The 15,382-nt window shown below is 46.3% G+C and overlaps 2 protein-coding genes and 1 long non-coding RNA gene across 9 annotated transcripts in view; 1 reads left to right on the forward strand and 2 right to left on the reverse strand.

Moving 5' to 3' along the window:
• The window catches only part of LOC137532412 (galectin-1-like), a 164,052-nt gene that overhangs the window by 112,080 nt on the left and 36,590 nt on the right, over window positions 1–15,382 (reverse strand). Inside the window, exon 1 of one of the 7 annotated variants that reach the window (XR_011023922.1) lies at window positions 12,750–12,888. The exons of the other annotated variants lie outside the window; for them this stretch is intronic. The gene's annotated coding sequence lies outside the window, so the exon portion shown is untranslated. Of the gene's footprint in view, window positions 1–12,749; window positions 12,889–15,382 lie in introns of those variants that run through there. 7 annotated transcript variants of the gene reach the window in all.
• LOC137532413 (galectin-1-like) overlaps window positions 4,182–15,382 on the forward strand; it is a 29,894-nt gene continuing 18,693 nt past the window's right edge. The window contains exon 1 of the mRNA XM_068252885.1: window positions 4,182–4,489. Within this exon, the coding sequence (XP_068108986.1) occupies window positions 4,478–4,489 (12 nt within the window). The 5' untranslated portion in view covers window positions 4,182–4,477. The remainder of the gene's footprint in view (window positions 4,490–15,382) is intronic.
• On the reverse strand, window positions 10,970–11,431 carry LOC137531604 (uncharacterized). Its single transcript, XR_011023682.1, has 2 exons — window positions 11,284–11,431; window positions 10,970–11,191 (listed from the first exon to the last, which is right to left on the reverse strand). It is a non-coding gene; the product is annotated as an uncharacterized lncRNA (long non-coding RNA).

Here is a 15,382-nt window from a genome sequence, read left to right on the forward strand (position 1 = left end):
CACATGACTTCACCGGAAACTTTAGAATGCGGCACAACTGCGGTGTTTCCTGGGGAAGATGGCGAAACCCATATGGATGGGGGGCACAGAGGAGCAGCACTGCATAAGTACATAATGAAGATCACCAGGTGCGTTGTTAGGGCAACAGATTTGGAGCACTCCCCTGAATCTCTGCTCATGGTGCCCTGGTTGTCAGCGGCTGCTAATAGGTTATTTCTCTTGTGTCTGGCTGTCACTCACCCCTAGTCGCCTCCATCCCTCATGTACCTGCTGCCTGCAGCTGCATGTGGCGCTGGGAGAGGTGGGAACTAGAAACTGGAAGCACTAGCAACATGAAAGGAAGGGGAGAGAGAACACCGCTTACCAAGAATGCCCTACCGGAGCTCAGTAAGTTAGTTTCTCCCTTAGCAGTTCCTCCCCACCCACCCCACCAGTCACAAGTGTTTCTCACCCAGCCACCCACCCCACCAGTCACCAGTGTTTGCCACCCACTAATATAATGCGCGGCTACAGAGGGCAGTTACAGGGACAAGGAATGCACATTTACAGAGAAGACAGTTACAGGGACAAAGGGCTTGATTCACAAAGCAGTGATAACCCAGTTATCACGCCTAAAAGACTTTAGGCGTGATGACCTTTTCACCACTGAGTTATCACCGCTTTTTCCTGCTCTTCGCGCGAAGTTACCGCGCGTTCGCGCGTACGCGCGTGAGAGCGCGCGCAAAGTCCCATAGGGTTTAATGGTAACTTCGCGCGAGTTTCTTCTTATCATGCCTAAAGTGAGTTTAGGCGTGATAAGGGCCTTTTCACCAGCGTGCAAACACTTTGCACCGCTTGGTGAATCAAGCCCAAAGAATGCACAGTTACAGAGGGAAGATACAAGGACAAAGAATGCACAGCTACATAGAGCAGTTACAGGGACATAGAATGCACAGCTACAGAGGAAAGTCACAGGAACAAAGAATGCACAGCTACAGAAAGCAGTTGGAGAGCTACAGGGGCAGTTACAGAGACAATGAATGCACAGCTACAGAGGAAAGTCACAGGAACAAAGAATGCACAGCTACAGAAAGCAGTTACAGGGACATAGAATGCACAGCTACAGAGAGCAGTAACAGGGGCAATTAATGCACAGCTCCAGAGAGCAGTTACAGGGACAATGATTGCACAGCTACAGAAAGCAGTTACAGGGACATAGAATGGAGAGCTACAGGGGCAGTTACAGGGACGCAATTAAAGAAGGGAGAGGGATCGGCACTGCAGAAAAACAATTGTATTATTCAAAAGTGAGGCACAGTCCAAAAACAACACATTTGCAATACAGCTGTTCAGTGTAAAGGACATACCAGTGCTGCGAGATGTGGAAGGTGCGGTGGGTGCTGGGCACTAAACGCTTGTTTAGTGCAGAGGGCAGTTACAGAGACAAAGAATGCACAGCTACGGAGGACAGTCACATGGACATAGAATGCACAGCTGCAGAGGGCAGTCACAAAGACATAGAATGCACAGTTACTGGGAGCAGCTTCAGGGACAAAGAATGCACAGCTACACAGGCAGTTACAGGGACATAGAATGCACAGCTACACAGGCAGTTACAGGGACATAGAATGCACAGCTACAGAAGGCAGTTACAGGGACATAGAATGCACAGCTACAGAGGGCAGTTACAGGGACAAATAATGCTCAGCTACAGAAGACAGTTACAGGGACATAGAATGCACAGCTACAGGGACAGTTACAGGGACATAGAATGCACAGCTACAGGGACAGTTACAGGGACATAGAATGCACAGCTACAGAGAGCAGTTACAGGGACATAGAATGCACAGCTACAGATGGCAATTACAGGGACATAGAATGCACAGCTACAGAGGGCAGTTACAGGGACATAGAATGCTCAGCTACAGAAGACAGTTACAGGGACATAGAATGCACAGCTACAGGGACAGTAACAGGGACATAGAATGCACAGCTACAGGGGCAGTTACAGGGACATAGAATGCACAGCTATAGAGGGCAGTTACAGGGACATAGATTGCACAGCTACAGGGGCAGTTACAGGGACATAGAATGCACAGCTACAGGGGCAGTTACAGGGACATAGAATGCACAGCTACAGGGCAGAGCAGGGACAAGGTCCTCCAGTACCCAAGGCTGAGACACCAAAGTGTGCCCCTCCATCCCTGCCACCCCAGCCATCACACACTGATTGCTATTAGACTAAGAGGGCCACAGGGTCCACAACCTCCCCAACACCTTAATATCTAGTTATCTGGCTTGCAGTCACTGCTATGTATCCCCTTTTCTTATTTCTCTCTGCTTCATACACAATTAGGAATGACAACTGAATGAATTGTGCGCCCCCTCCTACACTGCGCCCTGAGGCTGGAGCCTCTCCAGCCTATGCCTTGGCCCGGCCCTGCTACAGGGGCAGTTACAGGGACATAGATTGCACAGCTACAGAAGACAGTTACAGGGACATAGAATGCACAGCTACAGGGACAGTTACAGGGACATAGAATGCACAGCTACAGGGGCAGTTACAGGGACATAGAATGCACAGCTACAGAGGGCAGTTACAGGGACATAGAATGCACAGCTACAGGGGCAGTTACATGGACAACAAATGCACAGCTACAGAAGACAGTTACAAGGACATAGAATGCATAGCTACAGGGGCAGTTACAGGGACATAGAATGCACAGCTACAGGGACAATTACAGGGACATAGAATGCACAGCTACAGGGGCAGTTACAGGGACATATAATGCTCAGCTACAGGGGCAGTTACAGGGACATAGAATGCACAGCTACAGAGGGCAGCTACAGGGACATAAAATGCACAGCTACAGAGGCAGTTACAAGGACATAGAATGCACAGCTACAGGGGCAGTTACAAGGACATAGAATGCACAGCTACAGGGGCAGTTACAGGGACATAGAATGCACAGCTACAGAGGGCAGCTACAGGGACATAGAATGCACAGCTACAGGGGCAGTTACATGGACAACAAATGCACAGCTACAGGGGCAGTTACATGGACAACAAATGCACAGCTACAGAAGACAGTTACAAGGACATAGAATGCATAGCTACAGGGGCAGTTACAGGGACATAGAATGCACAGCTACAGGGACAATTACAGGGACATAGAATGCACAGCTACAGGGGCAGTTACAGGGACATAGAATGCACAGCTACAGAGGCAGTTACAGGGACATAGAATGCTCAGCTACAGGGGCAGTTACAGGGACATAGAATGCACAGCTACAGAGGGCAGCTACAGAGACATAGAATGCACAGCTACAGAGGCAGTTACAAGGGCATAGAATGCACAGCTACAGGGTCAGTTACAGGGATATAGAATGCACAGCTACAGGGGCAGTTACAGGGACATAGAATGCACAGCTACAGAGGGCAGCTACAGGGACACAGAATGCACAGCTACAGGGACATAGAATGCACAGCTACAGAGGGCAGTTACAGGGACATAGAATGCACAGCTACAGGGTCAGTTACAGGGACATAGAATGCACAGCTACAGAAGACAGTTACAGGGACATAGAATGCACAGCTACAGAGGGCAGCTACAGGGACATAGAATGCACAGCTACAGAGGGCAGTTACAGGGACATAAAATGCACAGCTACAGAGAGCAGCTCCAAGCTATGGAGGGGACATCTGTGTGACAAGTTCCATCTCTCTGTGGTACAAATCACTTTTTGGAAGGTATAACTTTTCCTAGCTTCGCCATGTCATCAACCGCATGACAACCCCCCTAAACTTACAGTCTCACACACACACACACACACACACTGCGGTAACTGCTCTCTCTTTCCAAGTAAAAACAGATGTAGAATCTGGACCAACGCCAAAGTGACAAATTCTACACAATACTGTAACTCTTTCACGTCCACCTAGAATCTGGATGCAGTGCTATCTGCACACTGTCTATTGTTTCACTAATAAGCAGAGATGTTGACTTTAATAGACAGCTACGCTATGAGCTTCCATCCACCTGGCAAGTGATGAAAGTTCCAGGCCGCCTGTGATTATCATGTGTTATAATGCAGACCCTGGATGCAGACAGGTCATCGCTGCCCTCATGCCATGCGCCTGAAATCATTTAGGAGTCTAATCTCAGCTAATCTCATGTGATGTAATTTATCGTACATCAGCTCTGTTACGGCACTGGATTTTGCCTTCTGGGAGACAACGGATTTGCTTTGGCACTTATGTCTTTTACTGGTCGCTGAATTACGGGGGATATATTACAATGCGCTAGTAAACTTTATACTTGCTTCTTGAGATTTTGATGACATTTTATGCAAAGACTTCTGCAGTCTGGAAATGGCTGGGAGAGCCAGGCCACGCCTTTGTTCCCTGATTGGCTGCAGCATGAGAAGCCTGTTCTATATATGAAGGGTGAATTCTGCAGCTGTTCTGAATCTGAAGCTTCTGTGACTGACAAGAACAATGGCTTGCGAGGCAAGTATGAGCACCAATAGATAATGGTGGCACTAGGGGCTAATGGGAATACGCCCAGCAGTGTAACGCTCCTGCATGTGGGAAGTGGTGGTGGGTAAAAGGCTTTTGGGTGTGGACAGTGGTGAGGATATAGCATATGTTTAAACTGTCCCTCTTTTTGGAGGGACTGTGCCCAAGTTTTTTTTTTGTTTTTTTTTTTAATAATCTGAATTATTTACTGCAACTATTACAAGTGTTAACACTTTACATGTGGCCTTTAGAGTATTACGTTGCTTCATTTAATTTGCACTGCAGTTTTCTAGTATTCTTTTGTGACTATTGGAGCATCTGTACAGATGCAATAAACAAAGTGACTTTTGCCTATGAAAACTTCATGTACCTCAGACTGGAGTTATCTTGAGGGTGTTCTCTGCCTAAATATTTATGCCCAAACAGGGTGCTCCCTCTGTACCATTTCCGAATGCATGGGTATAATGTCACTGGGTGTGTCTGCCAACAGGTAAAACGTTGCTGTGTGTGTCTGGAAGTGGGTATAACACTGCTTTTGTTGTTTGCCAGTGGGTGTAATGTTGCTGGGTGGGGGTAGTGGTGGGTATAATGTTGCTGGGTGGGGGTAGTGGTGGGCATAATGTTGCTGGGTGTGTGTAGTGGTGGGTGTAATGTTGCTGGGTGTGGGTAGTGGTGGGTATAATGTTGCTGGGTGTGGGGTAGTGGTGGGTATAATGTTGCTGGGTGGGGGTAGTGGTGGGTATAATGTTGCTGGGTGGGGGTAGTGGTGGGCATAATGTTGCTGGGTGTGTGTAGTGGTGGGTGTAATGTTGCTGGGTGTGGGTAGTGGTGGGTATAATGTTGCTGGGTGAGAGTAGTGGTGGGTATAATGCTAATGGGCGGGGGTAGTGGTGGGTATAATGTTGCTGGGTGTGGGTAGTGGTGGGTATAATGTTGCTGGGTGGGGTAGTGGTGGGTATAATGTTGCTGGGTGAGGGTAGTGGTGGGTATAATGTTGCTGGGTGGGGGTAGTGGTGGGTATAATGTTGCTGGGTGTGGGTAGTGGTGGGTATAATGTTGCTGGGTGGGGGTAGTGGTGGGCATAATGTTGCTGGGTGTGTGTAGTGGTGGGTGTAATGTTGCTGGGTGTGGGTAGTGGTGGGTATAATGTTGCTGGGTGAGAGTAGTGGTGGGTATAATGCTAATGGGCGGGGGTAGTGGTGGGTATAATGTTGCTGGGTGTGGGTAGTAGTGATGGGAATTCCGGCTCTTCTCAGAGAATCGGCTCTTCTGAATCGGCTCCCATTAAAGAGCCGGCTCTTACGGCTCTGAATCGGCTCTTAATTAAATATCACTAGACACCACTCAGAATTGGATTAAAAGCCCCGCCCCCGTCTCCATGCGAACTCCAGACTACTTCTCTGACTGAGGCAATCCCTCCTGCTACTGCTCTGCTCTGCCCCAAACACTCCTACAAGCTGCAAGAGGAGGACTACATCTCCCAGAATGCCTCAGCGCCCTTTATTACGGAGCAAAGCAGAGCTAAAAGGGGCGGCTGAGGCATCGGCTCTTCTCAGAGTGAGCATCGGCTCCTCTGACTCACTTCAAAGAGCCGGCTCTCAGAGCCGGCTCGTTCGCGAACGACCCATCACTAGTGGGTAGTGGTGGGTATAATGTTGCTGGGTGCGGGTAGTGGTGGGTTTAATGTTGCTGGGTGTGGGTAGTGGTGGGTATATTGTTGCTGGGTGAGGTTAGTGGTGGGTATAATGCTAATGGGCGGGGGTAGTGGTGGGTATAATGTTGCTGGGTGTGGGTAGTGGTGGGTGTAATGTTGCTGGGTGTGGGTAGTGGTGGGTATAATGTTGCTGGGTGGGGGCAGTGGTGGGTATAATGTTGCTGGGTGTGGCTAGTGTTGGGTATAATGTTGCTGGGTGTGGGTAGTGGTGGGTATAATGTTGCTGTTTGTGGGTAGTGTTGGGTATAATGTTTCTGGGTGGGGTTAGTGGTGGTATAATGTTGCTGGGTGGGGGTAGTGGTGGGTATAATGTTGCTGGGTGGGGTTAGTGGTGGTATAATGTTGCTGGGTGGGGTTAGTGGTGGTATAATGTTGCTGGGTGGGGGTAGTGGTGGGTATAATGTTGCTGGGTGGGGTTAGTGGTAGTATAATGTTGCTGGGTGGGGGTAGTGGTGGGTATAATATAGCTGGGTGGGGGTAGTCGGGGCCGGCCTTAGGTTTCACTGCACTCTGAGTGAAACCAGATTTGGTGACCCCCCCCCCCCCCCATCCACTTTGCACGCATACACACATACGCACACACACAGGCCCATATATAGCATTAACAATTTGCAATGCTCATTATAGCTGTGGTGCGTCCCTCCCAAAAAAATGCCCTCAGACTCAGTATAGGTAGGTAGGTAGCTAGGTATAGGTTCCCTCATTATAGGATCTCATGTGTATGTGCCCTCAGTGTAGGTAGCCAAGCATAGGTAGTATAGTTGTCACAGAAAAGATAGCTAGTATAGTAGCCCTCAGTATAGGTAGTATAGTTGCCCCAGTCTAGGTAGCTAGTATAGTTGCTCCCAGTGTAAGAAGCATAGTTGTCCACATATAGGTAGTATAGTTGCCCCCAGTGTAGGTAGTATAGTTGCCCCATATAGGTAGCATAGCTGCCCCCAGTGTAGGTAGTATAGTTGCCCTCAGTGTAGTAGCATAGCTGCCCCCAGTGTAGGTAGTATGCCTTAGTGTAGGTAGTATGCCCCCAGTGTAGGTAGTATACCCCCAGTGTAGGTATTATGCCTCCAATGTAGGTAGTATGCCCCCAATGTAGGTAGTATGCCCCCAAGGTAGTTAGTATGTCTCCAGGGTAGGTAGTATGCCCCCAATGTAGGTAGTATGCACCTAATGTAGGTAGTATGCCCCCAGTGTAGGTAGTATGCCCACAATGTAGGTAGTATGCCCCCAGTGTAGGTAGTATGCCCACAATGTAGGTAGTATGCCCCCAGTGTAGGTAGTATGCCCCCCAATGTAGGTAGTATGCCCTCAATGTAGGTAGTATGCCCCCTAATGTAGGTAGTATGCCCCCCAATGTAGGTAGTATGCCCTCAATGTAGGTAGTATGCCCCCTAATGTAGGTAGTATGCAGCATAGGGATATAAAAAGCATACACACAATTAATTGTAAAACCTTCATTAATTCTTTCCACATTGTCTAGTGATTTGAGCAGTTAATAAAAGGGTGGCCATAAAAGGGCGCCTGTTAAATAGCGGGCGCCCGGGCCACCTGCAACGCTATTCAGCGGGCGGTTATGACTAAATTGTTAGTTAACATTTTATTGATAGCGGCCAAGGGGGTCTTAGTTAGGCACCACCAGGGGGGGGGGGGCTTGGGGGGATAGCGGGTCTTAGGCTTAGTCACCACTAAGGTGATCTTAGGGTTGGGCACTACCAGGGGTGGGTTCTGTGTGAAAGTAGGGTAAGGTTAGGTCATAGTGAAATATCAGCAAAATATGTCACAAATATGAATCAGGTTGTAGAATATTGGTAAATCTACTGATATTCTACTACCACAATTAAATTGTTATTTATCGTTTGTGCCTAAATTAGCGCGCAACTTTTTTAAACGTTATGGTATAGCACTGCTGGGTGTGGGTAGCGATGGCTAATATGTTGCTGGGTGTGTCTAGTGGAGGGTACAATGTTGCTAGGTGTGTTTAGTGGTGGTTGCTAGGTGTGGGCAGTGATGGGTATAATGTTACTGGGTGTGTCTAGTGGTGGGTACAATATTGCTGGGTGTGTTTAGTGGTGGTTGCTAGGTGTGGGCAGTGATGGGTATAATGTTACTGGGTGTGTCTAGTGGTGGGTACAATATTGCTGGGTGTGTTTAGTGGTGGTTGCTAGGTGTGGGTAGTGATGGGTATAATGTTGCTGGGTGTGTCTAGTGGTGGGTACAATATTGCTGGGTGTGTTTAGTGGTGGTTGCTAGGTGTGGGTAGTGATGGGTATAATGTTGCTGGGTGTGTCTAGTGGTGGGTACGATATTGCTGGGTGTGTTTAGTGGTGGTTGCTAGGTGTGGGTAGTGATGGGTATAATGTTGCCGGGTGTGTCTAGTGGTGGGTACGATATTGCTGGGTGTGTTTAGTGGTGGTTGCTAGGTGTGGGTAGTGATGGGTATAATGTTGCCGGGTGTGTCTAGTGGTGGGTACAATATTGCTGGGTGTGTTTAGTGGTGGTTGCTAGGTGTGGGTAGTGATGGGTATAATGTTGCCGGGTGTGTCTAGTGGTGGGTACAATATTGCTGGGTGTGTTTAGTGGTGGTTGCTAGGTGTGGGTAGTGATGGGTATAATGTTGCCGGGTGTGTCTAGTTTTGGGTACAATATTGCTGGGTGTGTTTAGTGGTGGTTGCTAGGTGTGGGTAGTGATGGGTATAATGTTGCTGGGTGTGTCTAATGGTGGGTACAACATTGCTAGGTGTGTAGTAGTGGATGTAACACTGCTGGGCGTGTCTGGTGGTGGGTACAATGTTGCTGGGTATGGGTAGTAGAGGTGTAATGTTGCACAGAGTGAGTTGTGGTGAGCACCGGTATAATGCTGCTAAGTTAGAAAAGTAGTGGGTTTATGTTGCTGGGTCTGTAGTAATGGATATAACATTGGTATGTGTTTGTAGTATTATGTGGCTAAGTGAGTCTAGTGGTAGGTAAAACAATTCTGGGTGTGTCTGGTAGTAGGTACAGTGTTGCTGGGTGTGAGAGCACAGTGAGAGTAGAGGTAGATATAGTGTTGCTGGGTGTGGGTAGTGTTGAGCAAAATGTGGGTTAGTGACGGTAGCAGTGAAGATTTAAAGGACATCTGGACTGAGTGTGATATGGAGGCTGCCATATTTATTTCCTTTTAAACCATACTGTACATGTCAAACACCGGGACGTGGGCCAAATCTGGCTCTCAGAGTCATTAATTTGGCCCCCAAGTGGTCTCCCCACTTCGCATTATGTTTGGCCCACTCTAGACCAACAGGAAAGCTATATTGGAGGTGAAGCCCTAGATCACAGGGGAAGCCATGTGGGGGAGGTAGGGGCAAAGCACTAAACACTAGGGAAATCAATAGGGGAGGGAGAGAGAGGGGACCACTAGACACCAGGGAACTGTATAGGGGAGGGAGGAGGACCAGTAGACCCTGGGGAACTGTATAGGGGTTGGAGGGAAGCCAGACACCAGGGAACTTTATAAGGGAGAAAGGTGGCCAGTAGACATTGAGGTTGGCCTGTGACTTAGTCCCAGTGTTCAATTTCGGCGCACTTTGTATTTAAGTTTGACACCACTGTTTTAAACAATACCAGTTGCCTGGCTGTCTTGCTTTGCTAGGCAACTGGTATTGTTTAAAAGGAAATAAATATGTCAGTCTCCATATGCCTCTCAGTTGAAGTGTCCTTTAATGTAGTCCAGAATGGGTAGTGATGGGTAAAATGTTACTAAAAGTGTCTAATGGTGGAAACAGTGTTGGTGGCATGGGTAATGGAAGTGTAATGTTGCACAGTGTAGGTGGTGGTGAGTACAGTACTACTGGGTGTGGCTATTGGTTGTTACACTGCTACTGGGTGTGGCTAGTTGGAGTTACAATGCTGCTGGGTGTGGCTATTGAAGGGTGGTAGCTGGAATGGTGGTAGCTGGAATGTTGCTGGGTGTAAGTAGTGGCCAGTATAATGTTGCTGAATGTGAAATAGTGTTGCTGGGTGTGGCTAACGAATGTGTATTGTAGCAGAATGTGGGTAATGGACAGTGTAATATTGTTGGATGTTGGTAAAGGGGCAAAGTGTAGCAGAGTGTGGGAAATGGAAGTGAAATGTTGCTGGGTGTGGCTAATGAATGTGTAAGTAGCAGGATGTGGGTAATGGACAGTAATATTGTTGGATGTCGGTAAAGGGGCAAAGTGTAGCAGAGTGTGTTGCTGGGTGTGGCTAATGAATGTGTAAGTAGCAGTATAATATTGTTAGGTGAAGGTAACGGGACATGCATGAAGATTCAGATCAACAGAATTCGGAACAAAGTTCTGAATCTGAATAGGCTGAATGCACCAACACTAGTGCAGTATATTGTAACACGGTGTGGGTATAATGTTGTTAGATATGAGTAGTGGAGGGTGTAATATTGCTGAGTCTGGGTAGCACTGGCTATAATATTGCTGGCTGTGAGCAGTGTAAGGTATACTGTTGCTGGGTGTGTCTAGTAGCGTGTATATTGCTGTGGACTGGAATACTGTGTCACTAGGTTAGAGTAATGGAGGATGCCATTGCTAGGTATGGTTAGTTACTTGAAATATTGTTTCTGATGCGGTTTAATGGTGGGTATAATATTGCAGGTTGTGACAGAGGTGGATGAAATACAGACAGGCGTGTGCAATGGAGATTGTAATGCTGGGAGGTATAGACAGTGTTGGGTATAATTATTACTATTATTGTGTATTCATAAATTATAGTGCTGACGTCTTCCACAGTGCTTTACAAAGTGCACAGTCTTGTTACTAAGGCTGGGTCCACACATTAACGGTGTCTAGTCCTGTCCTGTCAGCTGACAGTTGGCATCAGTGATCACTGGCTTGGTTCTCACATAAAAGGTGTACATTTCTGGTCCAGTCCTGTCCAGTGCTGTCAGTGTTGTATCCATTTTATATAAGTTTTCTGTAGGCGTGTTCACACATAAAAGGTGTACAGTTCCAATCCTATAAGGATAGTAGCAAAAAAAGTTTCTGTACTGTGTTAGCCAAACAAATTATATAGGTAGAAAAAAAACAACGTTTTGTAAAAATAATACCTTTTAATGGCTAACTAATAGAGTTAAATGATGCAAGCTTTCTGGGATCTAGTCCCCTTCTTCAGGCATATTTCCAGATGTTAGCTGAAGTAAAACACTGATGCAGATAAATGGTAAACACAAAGATGACAGTTGTGCTGGTTACTGTTTATCCGTTAGGTGTCTGGTGATCAGCAGGCTGGAGCCAGTGAGTTAGTGCAACCATACATGAAATCCAGCAGGTTTCTGAAGATCATGAAGCCAAATCAATCATGTTACATGAGGTGTCATGAATCCTGTTCCACAATTTAAACCGTCTGTTAATGTCTTGAACATTTTCATAAATTTGTACTCAGAAATTTTTCTTGATTGATCATTTTTGAAGTTACCCTTAAGAACAAGTACTTTTAGATCTTGCATGCTGTGTCCTGGTTCACAGAAGTGTTGGCCCACTGGTGTGTCCATTTTACCTTCATTGATTTTAAAGTGGTGATGGTTCATTCTTGTGCGCAGTTTTTGTCCTGTTTCTCCTATATAGAACTCACAGAAATATCATCAAATACAAGACCAATTTTCTTGCGAGTCATCCAATGTTGTATACATTATACGCTGCATGAAATGCCCCTCAAGAGGAATCTATATAGGAGAAACAGGACAAAAACTGTGCACAAGAATGAACCATCACCGCTTTAAAATCAATGAAGGTAAAATGGACACACCAGTGGGCCAACACTTCTGTGAACCAGGACACAGCATGCAAGATCTAAAAGTACTTGTTCTTAAGGGTAACTTCAAAAATGATCAATCAAGAAAAATTTCTGAGTACAAATTTATGAAAATGTTCAAGACATTAACAGATGGTTTAAATTGTGGAACAGGATTCATGACACCTCATGTAACATGATTGATTTGGCTTCATGATCTTCAGAAACCTGCTGGATTTCATGTATGGTTGCACTAACTCACTGGCTCCAGCCTGCTGATCACCTGACACCTAACGGATAAACAGTAACCAGCACAACTGTCATCTTTGTGTTTACCATTTATCTGCATCAGTGTTTTACTTCAGCTAACATCTGGAAATATGCCTGAAGAAGGGGACTAGATCCCAGAAAGCTTGCATCATTTAACTCTATTAGTTAGCCATTAAAAGGTATTATTTTTTGCAAAACGTTGTTTTTTTTCTACCTATATAATCCTATAAGGGAAAACTGGCAGAAAACTGATAGGACTGGATTTCAAATGTACAGATTTATGTGTGAACCACGCCTAACTGTCCCTCAGAGAGGCTCACAATGTGATCCCTACTATAGTCACGTGTCCCTATGGCAGACTAAGGCCAGTTTTGGGGGAAACCAGCTAACTTATCTGTATAATTTTGACAGTGAAGGGTATAATGTTGGCAAAGGTGCGTACTCGCGTGCAACTTAAAGAAAACCTGAACTGAAAATGAAAAGTCAAAATAAGCATACACAAGTCATAATTACCTTCCATGTAGTCTACTCCTCAGTGTCTTTTTCCTGTCCCACTTCCTATTTGTTCACTGTGATCAAGGGAATTTTCCGTCCTCCATTTTGAAAATGGCCATTACCCATAGCAGCTTTCTGGTCAGCACACAGTTAAACTGTAACATCGTCCACTTGGGCCATAGGGAAACATGGACATTACCTGGTACATCAGTTTTCCTCTCAGCTATAACTGACAGCAACTGATATTTTACTGACAGTAACTGATATATTTCAGATCTGACAAAATATTGTCAGAACTGGAAGGGATTATTGTCAGAAGAAAATGGTGAGATTCTGAGAGGAACTGATGGCAAGGTGACTATGCAATGTTCATTTGAAGTTACCTCATGTGTTTATTTTAAATATTTTTACTCAGTACAGGTTCTCTTTAAAGCATGACCAACCACCCAACATGGTGAACCGCACGGCTTGTTGATTGAATGATTAGTACGTACACATGTGCTCACCAACTAAACAACCAACTCATTTAAATAATGCGCATGCACCATATCTGCATTAAAAAAATAAAAACAAATAGTCGGTTAAGCGACTTGTACACACGTGGCCAACCAGCACGATAGTTGGTCAGATGATCTGCCATTTGGATCAGGCAAACCACCACTTATCAGCCGCTTGTTTAGTCGTTTTCCACATGTACACATACTCAACCTATCATCCAACAGATACGTTTACAATAGTTGGGCATAAAAGTTGTATGTGTGTACGAGCTTTTACAGTGAGTAGTGGACGGTATAATATTGATGGGTGTGGTCATTGAAGGTTATAATATCACTGCTTGTCAGTAGTTTAACTAAAATTATGGAGTAAAAAGGGAAACAAAAGGAGAGAATCTGGCATAAATGTTAACCCTGGAAAGGGGCTGTAATATATGCAGAGTGTATATAAATATCATGAGGTAGAAGCCGGTCTCAGTTCCTCCTCCGCATAAAGTCTTGCCAGCTCAATGTTTCCATCATCCCCCCCCCCCCCCCCCCCCCTCCCCTTCCCATTCTCATCTCCTTTTACATCTATGCAGAGCTACTATTAACCATTTCCTCTCTACAGCTGATTTGGGAGTCAAACAAAACCTTTCCTTGCTTTAAGGAGTTGTGGAGGAGAAATTTAACAAATGGCTCCAAGCAATTCACACTCACAAGACGTCTTCTTGTGACAAATAACTAACACCCTGCAGTGTCTTTAACCTTTCCACGTTGGAAAAGCAATACACAGACATATCAGGTGCACAGATACAGAAGAGGTACAAGTCTGGCAGATGAGGTACAAGTCTGTCCATATGGACATTCTGTCACAGTATTTTTAGTCAAGGAGAGAAACAATACGCCTCTTCAAACAGCTACATTATATCAACCAACACCATCTCCCCACCTTACTCTATCTCCCCTCCTCACAAAGAAACACCATCTCTCCTCCTCACATCAACTCCTCTCCTCACAAAGAAACACCATTTCTCCTCCTCACAGAGAAACGCCATCTCCCCTACTCGCTCTAGCTGACCTCCTCACAAAGAAGAACCATCTCCCCTCCTCCCATAAGTACTATCTCCCCTCCTTAATCAATTTCCACCCCTCACTCCATCTTCTCTCCTCATTCCATCTCCCCCCTGTCCATCTTCCAGACTCACACAAGAACACCATCTCCCATCCTTACTTCATCTCTCTTCCTTACTCCATCTCCCCTCCTCACTCCATCTCCCCTCCTCACACAGAAGTACCATCTCCCCTCCTCACATCAACTCCTCTCCTTGCAAAGAAACACCATCTCTCCTCCTCACACAGAATCACCATCTCCCCTACTCGTTCTATCTGACCTCCTCACGCAGAATAACCATATTCACTCCTCACATAAGTACCATCTTCCGTCCTCATACTAACTCCCCTCCTCACTCTATCTGACCTCCTCCCAAAGAAGTGCCATGTCTCCTTCTCACTCCATCTCCCCTCCTCACAGAGAAGCACCATCTCCCATCATTACTCCATCTCTCCTCCTTACTTCATCTCCCCTCCTCACAGAGAAGCACCATCTCCCCTGCTCTCACCAACTCCCTTCCTCACATCAACTCCTCTCCTCACTCCAAATCCCCTCCTCACACAGAAACACCATCTCTCCTCTTCACCAACACAAACTCCCCTCCTTACTCCATCTCCCCTCCTCTCATCAACTCCCCCCTCACACAGGAACACTATCTCTCCTCCTCACACAGAAACACAATCGTCCCTCCTTACTCAATCTCTCTTGCTTATTCCATCTCCCCTCCTTACTCCATTTCCTCCATGGGCGTAGCAATCACTCCTGCGACCCCTGCCATAGCAGGGGTCACCCAGAGGCTTTGGTTCCTGCTTCCAGAGGCCCGGACCTCATTCCTCATTCCATCATCACACAGGAACACCATCTTCCCTCCTCAGTTCAGCTCCCCTCCTCACTCAGAAGTACCATCTCCCCTCCTCACACAGAAATACCATTCTCCTTGCTCACTCCATCTCCCCTCCTCACATAAAAATACCACTCTCATTCCTCACTCCATCTCCCCTCCTCACACAGAAATAGTGTCCCTCTTCTTAAACAAAAGTCCAGAAGCTGGGAAAAGCCAGCAT

This window comes from Hyperolius riggenbachi, chromosome 9 (genome assembly GCF_040937935.1).
Source record: "Hyperolius riggenbachi isolate aHypRig1 chromosome 9, aHypRig1.pri, whole genome shotgun sequence".
Lineage (NCBI taxonomy): Eukaryota > Metazoa > Chordata > Amphibia > Anura > Hyperoliidae > Hyperolius > Hyperolius riggenbachi.